Source organism: Callospermophilus lateralis, chromosome 17 (assembly GCF_048772815.1).
Source record: "Callospermophilus lateralis isolate mCalLat2 chromosome 17, mCalLat2.hap1, whole genome shotgun sequence".
NCBI lineage: Eukaryota > Metazoa > Chordata > Mammalia > Rodentia > Sciuridae > Callospermophilus > Callospermophilus lateralis.
The window spans coordinates 71,709,235-71,725,059 of NC_135321.1; the positions used below are offsets into that span (position 1 = coordinate 71,709,235).

Genomic DNA, 15,825 nt, shown 5'->3' on the forward strand with positions numbered 1-15,825 from the left:
GTTGGTACCAGAAGTGATGGTGGTCTTACGTAGATTCTTTACTTTGAGTTCACAGTTGAACCTTATCTCCTTGCAGTTGGAATGAGAAGTTTTGGGCAGACTACTGGAAACATCCAAAGGACCATTTCCTCACTTTACAATGTGACTTACTCTGGGTACTGCCCAAGATGCTTTTCCCCCTCATAAGCATATATTTTACCAATAGAAAAAGTCTAGAAGCAGTGTCAACCCACTAGTCCAGAAATGCTTTCTAAAATAAAACTCTCTATAACTGGAAGAATATCTATTCCAGGTATGGGTGAGCAGGGGTACACAACAGGCCTAAGACATGTTGCTATTATAAAGAAAGAAGTCACCAAAGGCTGAAGCACTCATGTCAAAGAACACACAGGATTCAGTATGGCCAATGATGAAACCTTTACACATCTAAAAGTATAATAAAGATGCAGTGTATTAAAACATACTAACTATAGGGGGAAAAGAAAGGAAAAAGAAATTTATAAGTTATTTGCCCACTGTGGGACATTTTGTCTCTGAGACAAAATGAGATCTGAATTTAAAAAGGAAAAGAACCAGCTTTCTCAAAAATAGCTGATGTCCTAGCAGACAATTCTGGATGTGAAAAAACCCTCTAAGCTATCTCCTAATGGTAATGACAGGATCTGGAGATGTTTAGAGTCTAGGGTTAAACACAAAAAAATGCTGAAGAGTTTCTAAATTATAAGCATTTTGTGGTCTAATTTACTAGGTTATTAATACTTTATGAAAAAAATTTTAAAAGGCAAATTATAATGAAAATGAGACTACAGATACTGAACTGAAAAAGGTACTGCACTGTAAGAAGTCCCAGCTTTGTGATAAGCTTGGGTAAGTCACCCTTATGCTCTTAGCTACTTAACTTTTGCCTAGCTAACCTCAGAGAAAAGGAATGGAGTAAGACAGTATAGGTAAGATCGCTGGTTGTATGAATCACAGTGTATTATAAATATTTAATTCAGAGACATTTTTCTATCCTTGACCAATTCCAATCATTTAGATTCTTCTACTTTCTATACTTAAGAACTCAAGTACAGAAATAAACTTTGTGGGGCTGAGAAGCATGTGGTGACCAATGGATTCAAGGGCTAAGGAAAAGGAAGAAAGAATGTGCTTATCATGATAGGAAGTTACATGTCCTACAGATGATTCTTACCACCACACCACAGTGAAAGAACCATGTATGTAGGAAGGAAAGTAAAAACAGCCTCCTGATAGAGGGAAAGACTCAAAGACATAACTGGAAACTCAGAAAAGGCCCAGAACATGAAGGATCTTGTGTGCCAAGCTGAAGTTCTTGGAGTATTAAGCAATGGGGACCTTGGGGACTCTGAGTGGGGACAGCACCATGGCAGGAATGTTCATGAAGACAATTTTGATGGAAGAATAGACTGTAGACAGGTGATTTCAATGGATGATAACACCCTAAACAAAATGAGAGGATGAAAAACAAGGGAAAGTCACTGAAAGTAAATCTAAGGTAGAGTTGGCTGCTTTTCATTAAAGGGAGGGAGAGAGGAACTCAAGAGAAAATAAGGATTTGTACTTAATTTAAGATTTTTTGGTGGTTTCTAATGGCTTAATGCTTTTTGTACTAAAGTCTGTGAAAGAGAAATTAGAAAAATCTCTTAGTCTACACAAACTAGGAAGTCTAAAACAGCCCTCCTCAAGAAACTGGGACTTCAAAAAGGAACAGATAGCAAAGGGATAAATATGAATAAGATCTTTCACCAAAGGTGGGAGGGGAGAATGCACTGTTTAATAATAGCCTCCCCCTACTTATCCACATTCTAACTTCCCAGAAGCTGTGAATGTAACCTTATTTGTAAAAAGAGGAAATAGAATGTGATCAGGAAGCGATGGGGCTGCAAGGAAATGATTCTTTCCTAAGCTTTAGGAGAGTGTAGCTTCACTGATATCTTGATTTCAGGCTTCAGAACCGTGAAGAATAAATTTCTGTTGTCTTAAGCCACCCAGTGAGTGACAATTCACTGTGATGGCCCCAGGAAACCAGAACAGAAAGCAGGAGTCATTCAGCCCTACAGGGACATGCAGACTCTCTCCAGGAATTTCTAGCCTTGGGCATGATGGACTCAACTTTCTAAATATTCTTTGTGGCCCAAACAACTGAGCTGAAAGACAGTGTGGGTGAACAGTGTCCCCAAGGAACTAGAGAAGTGTTCCTTAATTTTAAATGATCCTTAAAATTGGGCTTCAATACAAACAGTATAGAATAAGCAAAACAAATAAGTGACATAAACAGAAAGACGGAAATTAATAAAGAATGTTTAAAAAGGAAATGCTAGAAATCAAATCAGCACTATAACAGAAACAATAACTTCTATCAAAAAATCTAAACACTTAGGCATATCTTAGTAGAACTGCAGAAAATCAAAGACAATGGTAAAGGGGCTGGGGATGTGGCTCAAGCAGTAGCGCCCTCGCCTGGCATGCGTGCGGCCCAGGTTCGATCCTCAGCACCACATACAAACAAAGATGTTGTGCCCGCTGATAACTGAAAAAAAATAAACATTAAAACAAAAACAAAAACAAACAAACAAACAAAAAACACACACACACACAAAACAAAGACAATGGTAAAAATCTTGAACGAATCCACAAGAAAAAAACACCTTATTATGGAGAAGCAAGAATAAATCAGCCAAAATAAACTGGACTACGGGATACAAGGATGAAGAGAGGGAAAATACAAACACATAGGAGAGAGGCAGGGTGGTGTGTCTTGAAAATGTCTCATCAAAGTTCCAGGAAGAGACGATATTAGAGAACGGATAAGAGGTTACTTTGGAACACACAATGCCTGGCAACTTTGCACAAGTGCTAAAAAGACATAAATCCTGATTGAAAAGCCCCTCAGTCCTGCCTTATGCTTTGTAAGCAAAAGGATGGAAGGGCAGGAGATTTTGAGTTGGGATGGTGAGAAGGATGGCCATGAACAGAAAAAACAGATCCCAGGAAGGGAAGTTGTTTGGGAAATGACTCCAGAGGCACCAAAAGTGAAGTGCTGGGTGAATAAGCAGGATTCCAAGACAAAACTCCAGGGAAGGCTATGATGTCAACAGAGAAGTTGACAAAAGTGCCACCAAAACTGAAATCACAAAAGAGGTGATATGAAGGGGGAAAATGAGGGGAGAAAACATGTTGCTGTTAGACATCAGCTTGTGGAAGTCGATGTCCTGATTTTGTTTTCTGAATTAATGGATGTCACCTACATATAACATGTCTTCATGTTATATGGCCCAGTAACAAAATGGGAGTAAGCTTCATAAGTTGAAAAGAGAGGTAACCAACAGTAATGTCAGTTATAAGTTTCCTTTAGGCTAGTATCTTACAATGTGATAATTTTGATTCTTGAGGAAAAGAACAAATTTTAGGTCAGCAAATATGCTCATTTACCAAGAAGCCCTATATTTGTAAATTATTTTCAAAGCAAAAAGTAATTACCCTTTCAATTATTATTTCTAAAAAATTATACTGTAGTTAATTTCTAAAGAAATAGTGCAAAAAAATAAAAAAGGTACCATCTCTTATACCCATAATCTATAAATGGTTCATGGCATTAATAGCAACTTTCAATGAAGAAAAAAATTCATGGTCCATAATCCCCTTACCTTGTGTTTGAGTCTCATTCAGAAACAACTTTAGCTTCCTGCTTCGAAGGCCAAACACCTTGGCTGCCTCATATAGGAGACCTTGGTGGGTGAGTCCATTCTGCCCAAGTGGGTTTTCAAGCAGGAGGGTGCCCACTGTTCCCATTAAACACTCTGCAGAAGGAAAACAACCTGGATTAATGCCTGAGAGCTCACCTTCTAACACAGGCAGTGACTATGGACAGCTCTAATGGGTGGCACTGATGGCTCCCAGGGCATCTAATAGCTAGACATACGGTCTGTAGAAACAGTCCTAGACAGTCTCCAAAGGTAAAGAAAAATGGACTTATATAAAAGCCAGCAGCTTGGGGAAGGACAGTCAGTAATACATAGTCAAGTGAAAAACTAAGATTTCCATAAAAATGCATATAGTGACTGGGGCCGGGGCTGTGGCTCAGTGGTAGAGAATTTGCTTGGCAAAAGTCAGACATCACATATTAAAAAAAAAAAAAAAAAAGAAAGAAAGAAAGAAAGAAAGAAAGAAAGAAAGAAAGAAAGAAAAAGGTATTGTGTCCACCTACAACTAAAACAACAACAACAAAAAAATGCTTATAACGAGGATCCTAGCATACCAGTACTGTGGGCCAGACTCCACGTGTCTTGGCCAAACAGACTCCATTTTCTGTAAGAAGAGCACCCTCCCACACCCCGCAAAGCCCACACCCATGTCTCCCATATTCTTCTTCTCATGCTTAGTACATCCTGTTTGGCAGCATATAATGTAAAAGAAAAAGGAAAAAAATGTTTCTCAAGATACTATCTTTCATTCCTGTGCAATGTACCCTGACTTGGGTTATTCTGACCTACTCTGCTTGTGGTTTGGGGCTATAAATGACATGTGTTAACCCTGGTGGGGGGGTCAAAGTGTGCAGAAGCAAATTAATCACCACCATTTGGTCACCAGCAAATGAAGTTCCTCGTCCTGTTTCAGGACTAATCCGGTGATTTATTTAAAATATGCCACGATACTAAGCTAAAATAGGTATCAATCTATAGATTCTTGATTAAGGCATTGTGGCATACAAGTTTTCAGAACATTTACTAAGGGAAAAAAGGGTAAAATAAAAATGAACAACAACAATGACAATGAAAATGATAAAAGAAAAAATTTTAAAATGAAACATTCTGGGATTTAAACAATTGTTTCATTATTTGTCATTTTTACCTAACCTATTTATGTTGCTTCCTGACCACACTAGATAGATAAAGGCTTTCTCCATAAACACACTTTGAAAAGAAAAAAAACCTGTGGTGCTCTCCAAATAGCTAGGGAGTCTACACTTTAAAATCACTGTTATGTGTTGACAAATACATGAGTCATAGATTTGAGCCCTAAGGGAATCTTAATACCTAACACCCCACAGCCTGCTTACCCCAGGAGACATGTACCTTGTGGCTCTGCGTTCAGTAGCTGCAGGTTGATATATTCACAGAGAAGAGTACTAGGGCTGTTGACAGGAGAGGGAACTGATCCCGTAGTCACACAAAGTGTTTTTCCACTAAGACTCATCAAGTCAGTTTGGTTTTGTATTTCTAAAAATATAAAAAACCCTGAAGTCATTCACCTTTTCCTACTTCACTATGAAAAGCTTACATTTGAAAAATGATAATTATAATCGGCAAAAAAGTTGTAATTTTTAAAAACTGTATCATAGCACATAGAATTAGTAAGACTCGGATACCATGCTTAATAAGTTACAACTCCCCAGGGGGCATCTCTGAATCCTGAAATCTGTCACATGGGGAGCTGGGTAGGATTAGGACCTTGGCCTCCTGATAGGCCCAGGGTTTTCAGTGGAATCCCAATGAGGGGGCACAGAGAGACATTGCAGCCTGGCACTGCTGAAGAGCTGCCAACTCCAAGTCAAGAAAAGCACCAGGGTTTGGTAGAGTCAAAGCACAGACATTCTCTTTCCACATACCTGTTTTACCATGGAAGATAGACAGCTCTGTATTTTTAAAACCAAAAATGCTAGTAACAACATTCTTCAGCTTTAAAAGGTCCAACCTATTGTCCCCTTTTGGATTTTCCAGAAGCAAAACTCCACCTAAAAATCCACAAAAATAAGATCTTCAAAAAAGACAGACTTAAAAACAAATGTTTTATTTAGAGGAAAAGTCAAGGTATACAAGGGGGTTTAAAGCCCTAATATTTTATTTTCTTTTTCTGAATTATATACTATTTCTATCTACTTAATACAAGTTTTGACAATCCTCAAGTAGATATGATCAAGGATGAGACTCTATAGTTCTCATCTTTTTCTAGATTCAAATCTTTGTATTTATAACCCCCATTTTTCATTTGTTGCCATTTGTAAATGCACAAGGTACAGAGTGGTTAAAAATACGATCTGACCATTATCTTAAAAAATACCCTTCAGCAGCCCTGATGTTGATGTATCCTAGACCTAGATTCAATTACAGATATTTACTTTATTGATTTATTAAAACATTTTCCTTTAAGGTAATTATAGTCACATGAAGTTATAGGAAATAATAGAGATACCACGGGTCCTAGTTCCCTTCAAAGGTAACATCTTTACAAAATAATACAATATCACAACCAGGGTATCGACAACAATGTACTCGGCTAATCCTATTCAGATTTCCTCAGTTTTACTTTTACTTATTGGGGTGTGTGTTTAGTTCTCTTCAGTTTTAATACTGGTGTAGATCCTGTATCCATCATCACCATTAAGATACAGAACAGTTCTGTCATCACAAGAATCCTGTTTCCTTCTGATAAGCACCCTAATGCTTTTACAACTCCTAGCAAATAATAGTCTTTATTCCTGTGGCATCATTTCAAGAGTGCAATCACACACGGTGGAATTTTGGGGACTTTTTTTTCAGCCAGCATCATCTCTAAAGGATTAAAATAAGTGGCAGTGCTAATCAATGGTTGTTCATTCTTATTGCTAAGCAGTGTTCTGAGGTATGAATGTATCACACTTTGCTATTTTACCTGCTGAAGAGCATTCTGGTTTTGGCTACTATGTGTTTGGTTATATCCACAAACAGGTGACCTGGTGAACATGTTTTCAGTTCACTGGGATAAATACCTAGCAGTGCAACTGTTGACTCATCATGGAAAGCACAGGCTTGGTTTCTTTAAGACACTGACAAACCCTTTCCCAGAGTGACTGTGCCATTTTACATTTCCCCAGTGTTGTATGAGATCTAGCTCCTCTGCATTTATTTGAGTCACTCTGATAGGTGTGCAGCAAAACCTCACTGTGGTTTTAATTTGTATTTCCCTAATGGCTAACAATGTTAATATTTTCATCATTAGCATATTCTCTTACAAGAATGTTTATACTTTTTTTCTAATTGGATTGTATTTTTACTGTTGAGTGCTGATAGATCTCTACATTTTAGATGTTTTTTGTTGGATATGTTGTTTATAACCTCCCAGTCTGTCGCTTGTTTTTCATTCATTTTATGTATCTTTTGCAAGGTAAATCGTTTTAATATTGATAAAGTTCAATTTACCAATTTTCCCTTTTATGGACAGTGTTCTTGGTGTCCAGTCTTCATATGAATTATTTATTCCAATTATCCCCTAACACATGGACTTGGATTTTTTATGCAGTATGTACGGAGGTCGACCAGATGTCCAGAGCCTAAAGAATGGGATAAAATCTTTACCACCTACTGTGGGAGACCAACCTTGCAGGTGACTGAGTCATACTCCCCGGCTGGGTGCTGAGGTGCTCAGTCACAGAAATGTGGCATAGCTTTCCCCACCTTTCTTGGGGAGTTACATTCACCTCTTCCTTTGTAATATAACCCCTTGCCCTGTTTAGGATAGAATCTTCCATGGAAGTGACTTGTATGTGTCCCCTTCTCTTACTGTGTCCTTGGGTGTGGCCTACCCAGATGTCAGTCAACCTGTTGACAGTGGACATCAGGAAGATAGACTCAGCCCCCTGAAACCTGACCCCTTGCCTCATTTGAATAGCTTCTCCTCAATAAAAGGTGTCGGCGTATGCTCTTGCTCTCTCTCTTCCTGCGGACGCTTAAGGTCAGAGGAGCCGTCACAGTGATCCCAGAGAAAAAGGTATTTGTGTCTCTTGTGTGGTTATCTTGCACAGCCCAGTTATCCCAGTTTACCTGGAGTGATTCCCGAGCCTTTTAGTTGCGAGAACAGAAACCCAGCAACCTATACTTCAGATGACCCAGCTATCCCACTCCTAGGTTTATACCCGAAGGACTTAAATCAGCATACTATAGTGACACTGCCACATCAATGTTTATAGCAGCTCAATTCACAATAGCTAAGTTATGGAACCAACCAATAAATGGGGTGGGTTCAAACTAAAAAGATTCTTCTCAGCAAAAGAAACAATCAGTGGAATGAATAGAGAGCCTACAGAATGGGAACAAATTTTTACCACATGCACATCGGAAAAGGCACTAATCTCTAAGATATATAAAGAACTCAAAAATCTTAACACCAAAAAACCCCCAAATAACCCAATCAATAAATGGCCAAGAAACTGAACAGAAGATGATACACAATCAATCAACAAATATATGAAAAAATATTCAACTTCTCTAGCAATTTGAGCAATGCAAATCAAAATTTCATCCGTCTCCAGTCAAAATGGCAGCTATTAAGAATACAAAGAGGGGCTGGGACTGTGGCTGAGCCATAGAGTTCTTGCCTAGCCGTGCAAGGCACTGGGTTCAATCCTCAGCACCACATAAAAATAATAATAATAATAAGTAAATAAAACCAAATGCTGAATGTTTTCTCTAATGTAAGGAGGCTGATTCATAATAGGGATGGATGAGCAGCATGTGAGAAATAGATGGACTTCAAATAGGGCAAAGGGAAGAAAAGGGATATGGGGTAGTAAAGACGGTAAAATGTGATGGACATCACTGCCCTAAGTACGTGTATGAAAACATGAGTGGTGTGACTCTACTCTGTGTACAACCAAAGATATGAAAAATGCTCTATTTGTGTAACATGAATTGAATTGCATTCTGCTGTCATATATAACAAATTGGAATAAATAAAATAAAATTTAAAAATTAAAAAAAAAAATATATTAAAAAAAAAATAAAGAAAGAAAGAAAGAAAAAGAACTCCAGTAGCACAGGGCACACTGGTGAATGCCTATAATCCCAGGAATTTGGGAGACTAAGGCAGGAGGATTGCAAGTTCAAAGTCAGCCTCAGCAATTCAGGAAGGTCCTAAGCAAGTTAGCAAGACCCTCCCTCAAAATAAAGGGGCTGGGGATGTGACTCGTGGCTCAGTGGTTAAATGTCCCTTGATTCAATCCCTGGTATCTCCCCTGTCCTCTCAAAAAACATACTCAATCAGCTATTCATGTAAGAATGGTCTGCTGGCACCATATTTGTTTAGTTTTCTCTCATTTTCCCATCATCCTATAGGTTGCCTGATATAGCATTCTAGACAGGTAATATATATCTTTCAAGAGCTGAAAAATGTCTTTTACTTTCTGGCCTGTTTTCTGATCAATGTAAGTAAGGTATTTTATCTCTCTCACTACTTTCAACACATTTTGTCAACTTTTCAGAAGTTGGATTATGATGTGTATTGATACGTACTCTTTGGGGTTTATCCTGTTTGTGTTTCACTCAGTGTGTTAGTCTGTTCAGACTCTAACAAAATGCCACAGGCTAGGTAAAACTAGATAAATTCATTTCTCATATTTCTGAAGACTGAGCGGTTCAAGATCAAGACACCCACAGATTTGGTGTCTAGTAAGGGACCATGTCCAAGTTCACGGATGGCACTTTTTTAGTGTGTCCTAACACTGTAGAAGGGGTGACTAGATCTCTGGGGTCCCTTTTATACATTTTAGCAACTTTAGGAGGTTTTCAGCTATTATTTCTGAGTACTCTTTTAGTCCCATCCTCTCTCTCTTCTGACTCCAGTAACAAGAATGTTAATCTTTTGATATTCATTTTTTCCCAACTCTGTTGTTCAGAATGGATAATTTATTGTTCCATCTTCTAGTTCATTGATTCTTTCCTTTCTCTTCTGTTTTTGCTGCTGAGTCTATCCATTGAGGTTTTTTTTAAAGCTATATTTTTCCTCCTTTTTTTTTTCTTTTTTAGTACTGGAGGTTGAACACAGGATCTCGTGTCTGCATGGTATGTAGGTGCTCAACCACTAAGCCACATGCCCAGCCCATTTAAATTTTTTCTGTTCGTTTTGAGAAAGAGTTTTGCTAAGTTGCCCAGGCTGCCTTAAATTTTTAATCCTCCTGCTCAGCCTCCCAAGTAGCTGGGATTATAGACACGCACTCCCACATGAAGGTTAGTTGTATTTTTTCAGTTCTAAAATTTCCATTGGATTCTTCTTTATACCTTTTATTTTTTTGCTGAGGCCTTGCATTTTTCATTTGTTTCTATTATATTTATTATTAATCCCTGAAACATTATTATGGTTGCTTTAAATTCTGTGACAATTTTAACATTTCAGTCATGTCAGTAAGTATTTGCATCTTTTCTTATTCAATTCTTGGTATGATCAGTGATTTTCCAATGAAACCTGGACATTTGAGTAAGATCTCTATTTTAGTTGACTTTGATGTCACACTGGCAGGTAAAAGAGACACTGCCTTGTTACTTCCAGGTGGGAGAAGGAGTCCAGGTTCACTATCAGGCCCTACTTAAACCAAGCTTGTTGTTACTGTGGGGTGGCAGGGGAGAGAGATCTCATTCTCCTCTAGAGCCCCAGTTAAATGGTGGTGCCTCTTTACCGTTCCTCCACACTTATCTAGCTTATGTAAGGCCCTGGGTTCAATCCCCAGAACCTCAAAATAAAAGAAAAATCCTACCCCTTTGTTTAGAGAAAGCAAGGTTGTGTTTTTGTTTTTTTTTTTTTTTGGTCTGTACTTGTTGGTATTTCTAGGTTGCCAACTTCTTAAGCCCTACGTTTGAGATATATGAGGCAAAAAAAGAAAATCCAGGGAACTCACCACTATAATGTTGCTTGGTTTCAACATTCCTAGCTGGTCTGCTTTCTTCCCTCTACCTTTGACAGTCTTATGTTTGCTTTGGTATATAATGGACTGGGTATTTTGATGTATTTAATGGGAGGAATTGGGAAAAACACGTCCATCTTCCTGTAAGTGCAAGTCCATCGTTTACTTTAATGGATTCACTTTGATGTCAATTAAAAACAAAAAGTTATCTGATTTTACCAATTCCCTTCTGATAGCCTAAAGATTCCCAAAGGTTTAAATAATGCCAGCCATACAAACCATGGAATTAATTTCCTCTTACCTTGTTCACTGCCATTTGCACAAATGTTAAGGTTGACATATGCACAAGCAGGACCAGGCAGGGATGCTCCTTTAGTCAGTGTGATCTCCAATTCAGACCCCTTTAACTGAGCAAATGAGAACATATGATTAACTGCAGCCTTTAGACTGCAGTATGTCACACCATCACTGAATTCTTAACAAGAACACTAAATCTTGAAAAAAAAGTATTCCCATTCTCTTATTCTGTTCTTTAAAAAATAAGTCAATTGTCATTTACTTCTAATGATTATCACCAGCATTTATAATACCAACTTTTCTAGTGTTAGACAAAACAGATCCACATAGCCATTTCATTTCCTGGCAGATCTCACACACCCTCCTGGCTACCTCCTCCAAGAGAACTTGTACGAGAACAGTTCTGCTTCCCTCCCCTTCATTTCTTCTGGATTCCTCTCTGACCCTACTCACTACCATTCAGAGTAATACTTCTACTGGGGGCCAGAATATCCAGATTTAACTAAATAAACTTAAAGTAAAACCAAATCTGAAATCTTTCAGTAGTTCAACAGAATTCTGAACTCACCTGTGTTTTTTCCTGAATAAGGATTTTATCTGATGTAGGAACTGGGTATGGTTTCAAGGGAGCTTTTATGGTGGCAAATATGAATTCTGTGTGGCTTTCAATAACGTTATTCAGGTACCTTTCTTCAGATGTTGCATTATAATAGACTGTTATTTCATCAGTTGGAACCAGGTTACACTGAAAGTATATACAGAAAAATTTAAAAAGGAAGCACATTTTGCTAATCTAAACTCAACAACACTGCATTGGATCACCAAGCAAGGGCTGCCTCCTTGGGAAGAGCTACACTGTAAGAACACGATTGGCTTTGTGGTCCTCTGCTTATTCTTTGGGAAGATAGGATGGGTGTCTTCCTAGTACAATCAGCCCCTCATGAATACTGAAACAAAGGAACAACTGAGAACTCACTCAAAAAGCTCTGAACTGGGAGAGTGTGCACAAACACTCCTGTGATCTGCTGGATGACTCCTCTGAGACCCACAGGTCCCAGATATCTGGTCTGGGGAGGAAGATACATAGGAGAAGTCCTAAATGTCGACATCTCCTTGAGGTAAGAGTTTTCCCATTCTCTCACTGGGTTTGGTGGCCCCTCTGCTCTGCAGGCAATGGGCTCTGTGCCTTCCTCAGTTCCCAAATGAGGAAAAACCATTCCACTCTGTCCAGGCCCCAAATCTCTTCCCTGCACAAGAAGCCCTCCACACTGACTGCAGTCTGCCTTCCTCAGAGACACTGTCATCTCTAGTTACTTTCTGCACCAGCCAGAGAGCTATCGTTCCAGGTGATTTTGTGGAAGCACGATGAAATTGAAAAAGAATGGTAAGGGGCATAGATTGGCTAAAAACTATTGGTCAAAGAAATAAAAAGAACCATATCCAGCTTGAGAGTGTGTAAACAGGTAGAAAAAGAGGCCTATTTTCCCTGTAGAGTACAATCTTAACAGACAACGGATTAATGAATCATTACCATTAATCCATCAGCTTAATTTACATTACATGCCTTGCGGGTCCTTGTCAACAACCAACATAAAACAAATACAGGCAGCTTCTCCTTGATCTGACAAACTGACCTTCTTTCGAAGTTTCTGGATGCGATTGATAACTTCCCGAGCCATTCCCTCATCCACCATTGATTGGTCAGGGGTGACATCCAAGAGCACCAAAGCCTGCAGAAGGAGCAGTGCACAACGTGACAATCAAGAAGAACCTCTCTTTCAAACTCAGCAAAATGTTACTCAAAACTAATTCTTGGTTATAGTTGAGAGGTAGAGTGCTTGCCTATATGAATAAGGACCTGGGCTTGATCCCCAGCAACATCGAAAAAAATAAATGTAAAAACTGAATTCTCAGGAGTATAAGATGCAATACCATTTATTCATTTTACTGAGCAAAGGAAATAAAACTGATCCAGTACCTTCACCATTCAGGTACTTCTTTGTAAATAGCTATCCTTCACGACAGGAGAAAGATGTGGCATTTACTTCTTTGTAGGGTGCTGCTCACAGGAGATGACATGAGACCCTCTTTCACAAGTTCCTCATGGTCATCTAATAATGAGTATCAAGTCTACTAATAATTAAGATAAACAAACATGACACCGCCCCCCAGAAAAGTAAACTTTCTATACCACAAATGAATGGACTGAGGCCTCAAAGCAGCCAACTCCAGGCAATTTTCTTGATCTGTGACCACTGATGATTCTTTAGTTTGTCAGTATGATTCAAAACGTGAATTCTAGAATGGATTTCAATACTTTTTATATGACTTGATTTAAGCTGCCATCTTATTCCTAACCTTAGTTCCTATCACAACTGTTCTGAAGGTTTTGGTTATATGCAGTAATAATGACACTACTACTTTGATTACATAACACATTATAGGGTGAAATATACTCTACAAAAGTCCTTGTAAATCGGGAATCATCCATTTCCCTTGGAGTAAACTCAATCAGAGAAATTCACAAACCACCTTAATATACAAAAAGACCAGAGGTATAGGTGGAAATGGATATAGCCCACTACAATATGGGAGCCACATCAAGAAATTAAGGCACCACAGATGACACTTCTTTAAGTAGGAAAAACTTTCCAGGCCCGTGATGTACTCTTACCAGGAAGGGCTGCCTACTCTCACTGCTTAGAAACTGCTTCTCTGCCTTCCTTCTGGCCATGTCATCTCTGACTCCTTGCTACTGTCACGTGGAGACTGGAAGATGTGAAATCACATCTCTGTGTAAAGGCTTGAGGAGGCTGGTCTTCTTTTGATGGAAATGCCACCTCCTCCTGTACCTGGCAGTAGGCATAGCTGGACTCCAGCAATACCCCCCATCCCCACCCCCAAGGGAGATATTCCTGCTTGGAGAAGTGGAGTCAAGACTGGGGAGAGAGACTCTGTTCAATCTTAACAAAAGGACTGACCCTGAATCCGAAATAGCCTATACATTCTCTTCATGGAGAGGTTCCTGAAGACCTCCACCCTCACCACTATAGGGCCTCTCCGAACTTATTTCCACCTGAGAACTTCTCCAGGCAGATATCAAGACTTGGCTTGAGAGCACTGTTAAAAAAAAATAAACCAAACTCAGAAAGCCAAGGGTCATATATTTTTCTCTCATATTGGAAACTAGAGATGATTAAAAAAAAAAAAAAAAAGAAAGAAAGAAAGAGCCCGAGGGGTGATGGTGGGGAGGGGGCTCAAGAAAACTGAAGGGAGGGCTGGGGATGTGGCTCAAGCGGTAGCACACTAGCCTGGCATGTGTGCACCTGGGTTCGATCCTCAGCACCACATACAAAGATGTTGTGTCCGCCGAAAAACTAAAAAATAAATATTAAAATTCTCTCTCAAAAAAAAAAAAAAAAAAAAAAGAATATTGAAGGGAGACCAGTAGAGTAAGGGGAGGGAGTGAGGAGGGGAAGGGAGGGATGGGGAATGAAAATGACCAAATTATGTTATATGTATGTACAAATGCCACAATGAATCCTACTCTTATGTGTATCACTATAATCTGTTTTAAAAGCAAAAAGATTTGGCTTCCTTTCTTGTGTCATGACTGACTTGTTTCTCACGGAGTTTATTTTTCTACAATCCAACATTTAAAAGAATTTCTCACAAGTAGTAACTATAAAACACTGATTTATGCATTCATTAAACAAACATATATGCCAAGGGTCTACCATAGAGAAGTTTAATAGAGCCAATCTAAAGTAAATAACTGGTTTATTTTACCTTGAGATAAACTGTCAACATAGTCAGGAAAGGAATAAGTAAAATTTTTCATGTTCTTATCTCTTTGTAAAGAACCTTGTAGGAAACAGAAAAATACCTGAGCATCTGAGTGAGCTTCAAACTGTGCAGTCCCACCTGTGGCCTGCTCAAAGGTGTACATGAGACGGACGTCCTCTTCATGCAATTCATGGCCTTCCACGACAATGCTCCCTGAGGGAGAAGACGACTCCATCAGTTCCTCCTCTTTAAGCTGCCTGATTACTAGTGCACTGTGCCCATTTTGATGAAAATTTCACAGCAGCAGGGCTGCAGATGTTAGAAGATGTTACTACCCTGGATTCCTACCATTGCTGCAGCCATGAATGTGACATCTGTAGAATATTCTATGTTGCCCTGAGGACAGTTAAGTTAGCACCAATGTCCATTTTAATAAGCTTCCAGGTCAAAAGCTAAAGGGGTGCACCATGAGACGACAGGTTCTCATCTAAACAAGGAGCAGATGGTGAAATGAGTCTTTAGAGTCCACTCACGAGTGGCTAGAAGGATGTGGTGTGGGTGAAATGAGATGGACGGTGTGAAGAACTGTGTAGCAGGTCTGTTCAGGGCCAGCAGATGCTAATGGTGGTCCCACCTTCAAGGAAGCCCCCTGCACTCTCTTGTCATGTTCCTGGGCTTCAAGCTCTAGGCTGCCAGTTCTACTTTAGGTCCCTGTGTTTTGAAAACTCTTCTGCTTTCCATCAGTACAGAACATTCATCCAAAAACTACAGTTCAGAAATGATAGGCTTTCAGTTTCAAGTAAGGTTTACTTTAGGAATTTCTGATGTGTTGGTTACTTGGTCAAATGACTTAGACTGGGGACTTAGAAGGCTGATGAAATGGCATCTTCCAATTAAATATTCTGAGCTGAATTAGGAATGAGTGACTCAAGTTTTAGCTGCTAACCTCTTATGTTTTATTAATTATAAAAATTTGAGGAATCTTAGAGACATGTCCCAAAATTTCCATACCTACTCATCTTATTCCTGAGTCCTTAAGTCTCTACTCCAAATACCTTTAGGCTTATGAT

At 39.0% G+C, this 15,825-nt stretch overlaps 1 protein-coding gene across 1 annotated transcript in view; it reads right to left on the reverse strand.

Annotated features, from left to right (window-relative positions):
- The window catches only part of Iars1 (isoleucyl-tRNA synthetase 1), a 59,241-nt gene that overhangs the window by 1,522 nt on the left and 41,894 nt on the right, over positions 1-15,825 (reverse strand). The window contains exons 28-34 of the mRNA XM_076837346.2: positions 14,856-14,968; positions 12,604-12,699; positions 11,538-11,714; positions 10,974-11,079; positions 5,630-5,755; positions 5,097-5,240; positions 3,669-3,821 (exon numbers count right to left, since the gene is read on the reverse strand). Coding sequence (XP_076693461.2) covers positions 3,669-3,821; positions 5,097-5,240; positions 5,630-5,755; positions 10,974-11,079; positions 11,538-11,714; positions 12,604-12,699; positions 14,856-14,968 — 915 coding nt within the window. The remainder of the gene's footprint in view (positions 1-3,668; positions 3,822-5,096; positions 5,241-5,629; positions 5,756-10,973; positions 11,080-11,537; positions 11,715-12,603; positions 12,700-14,855; positions 14,969-15,825) is intronic.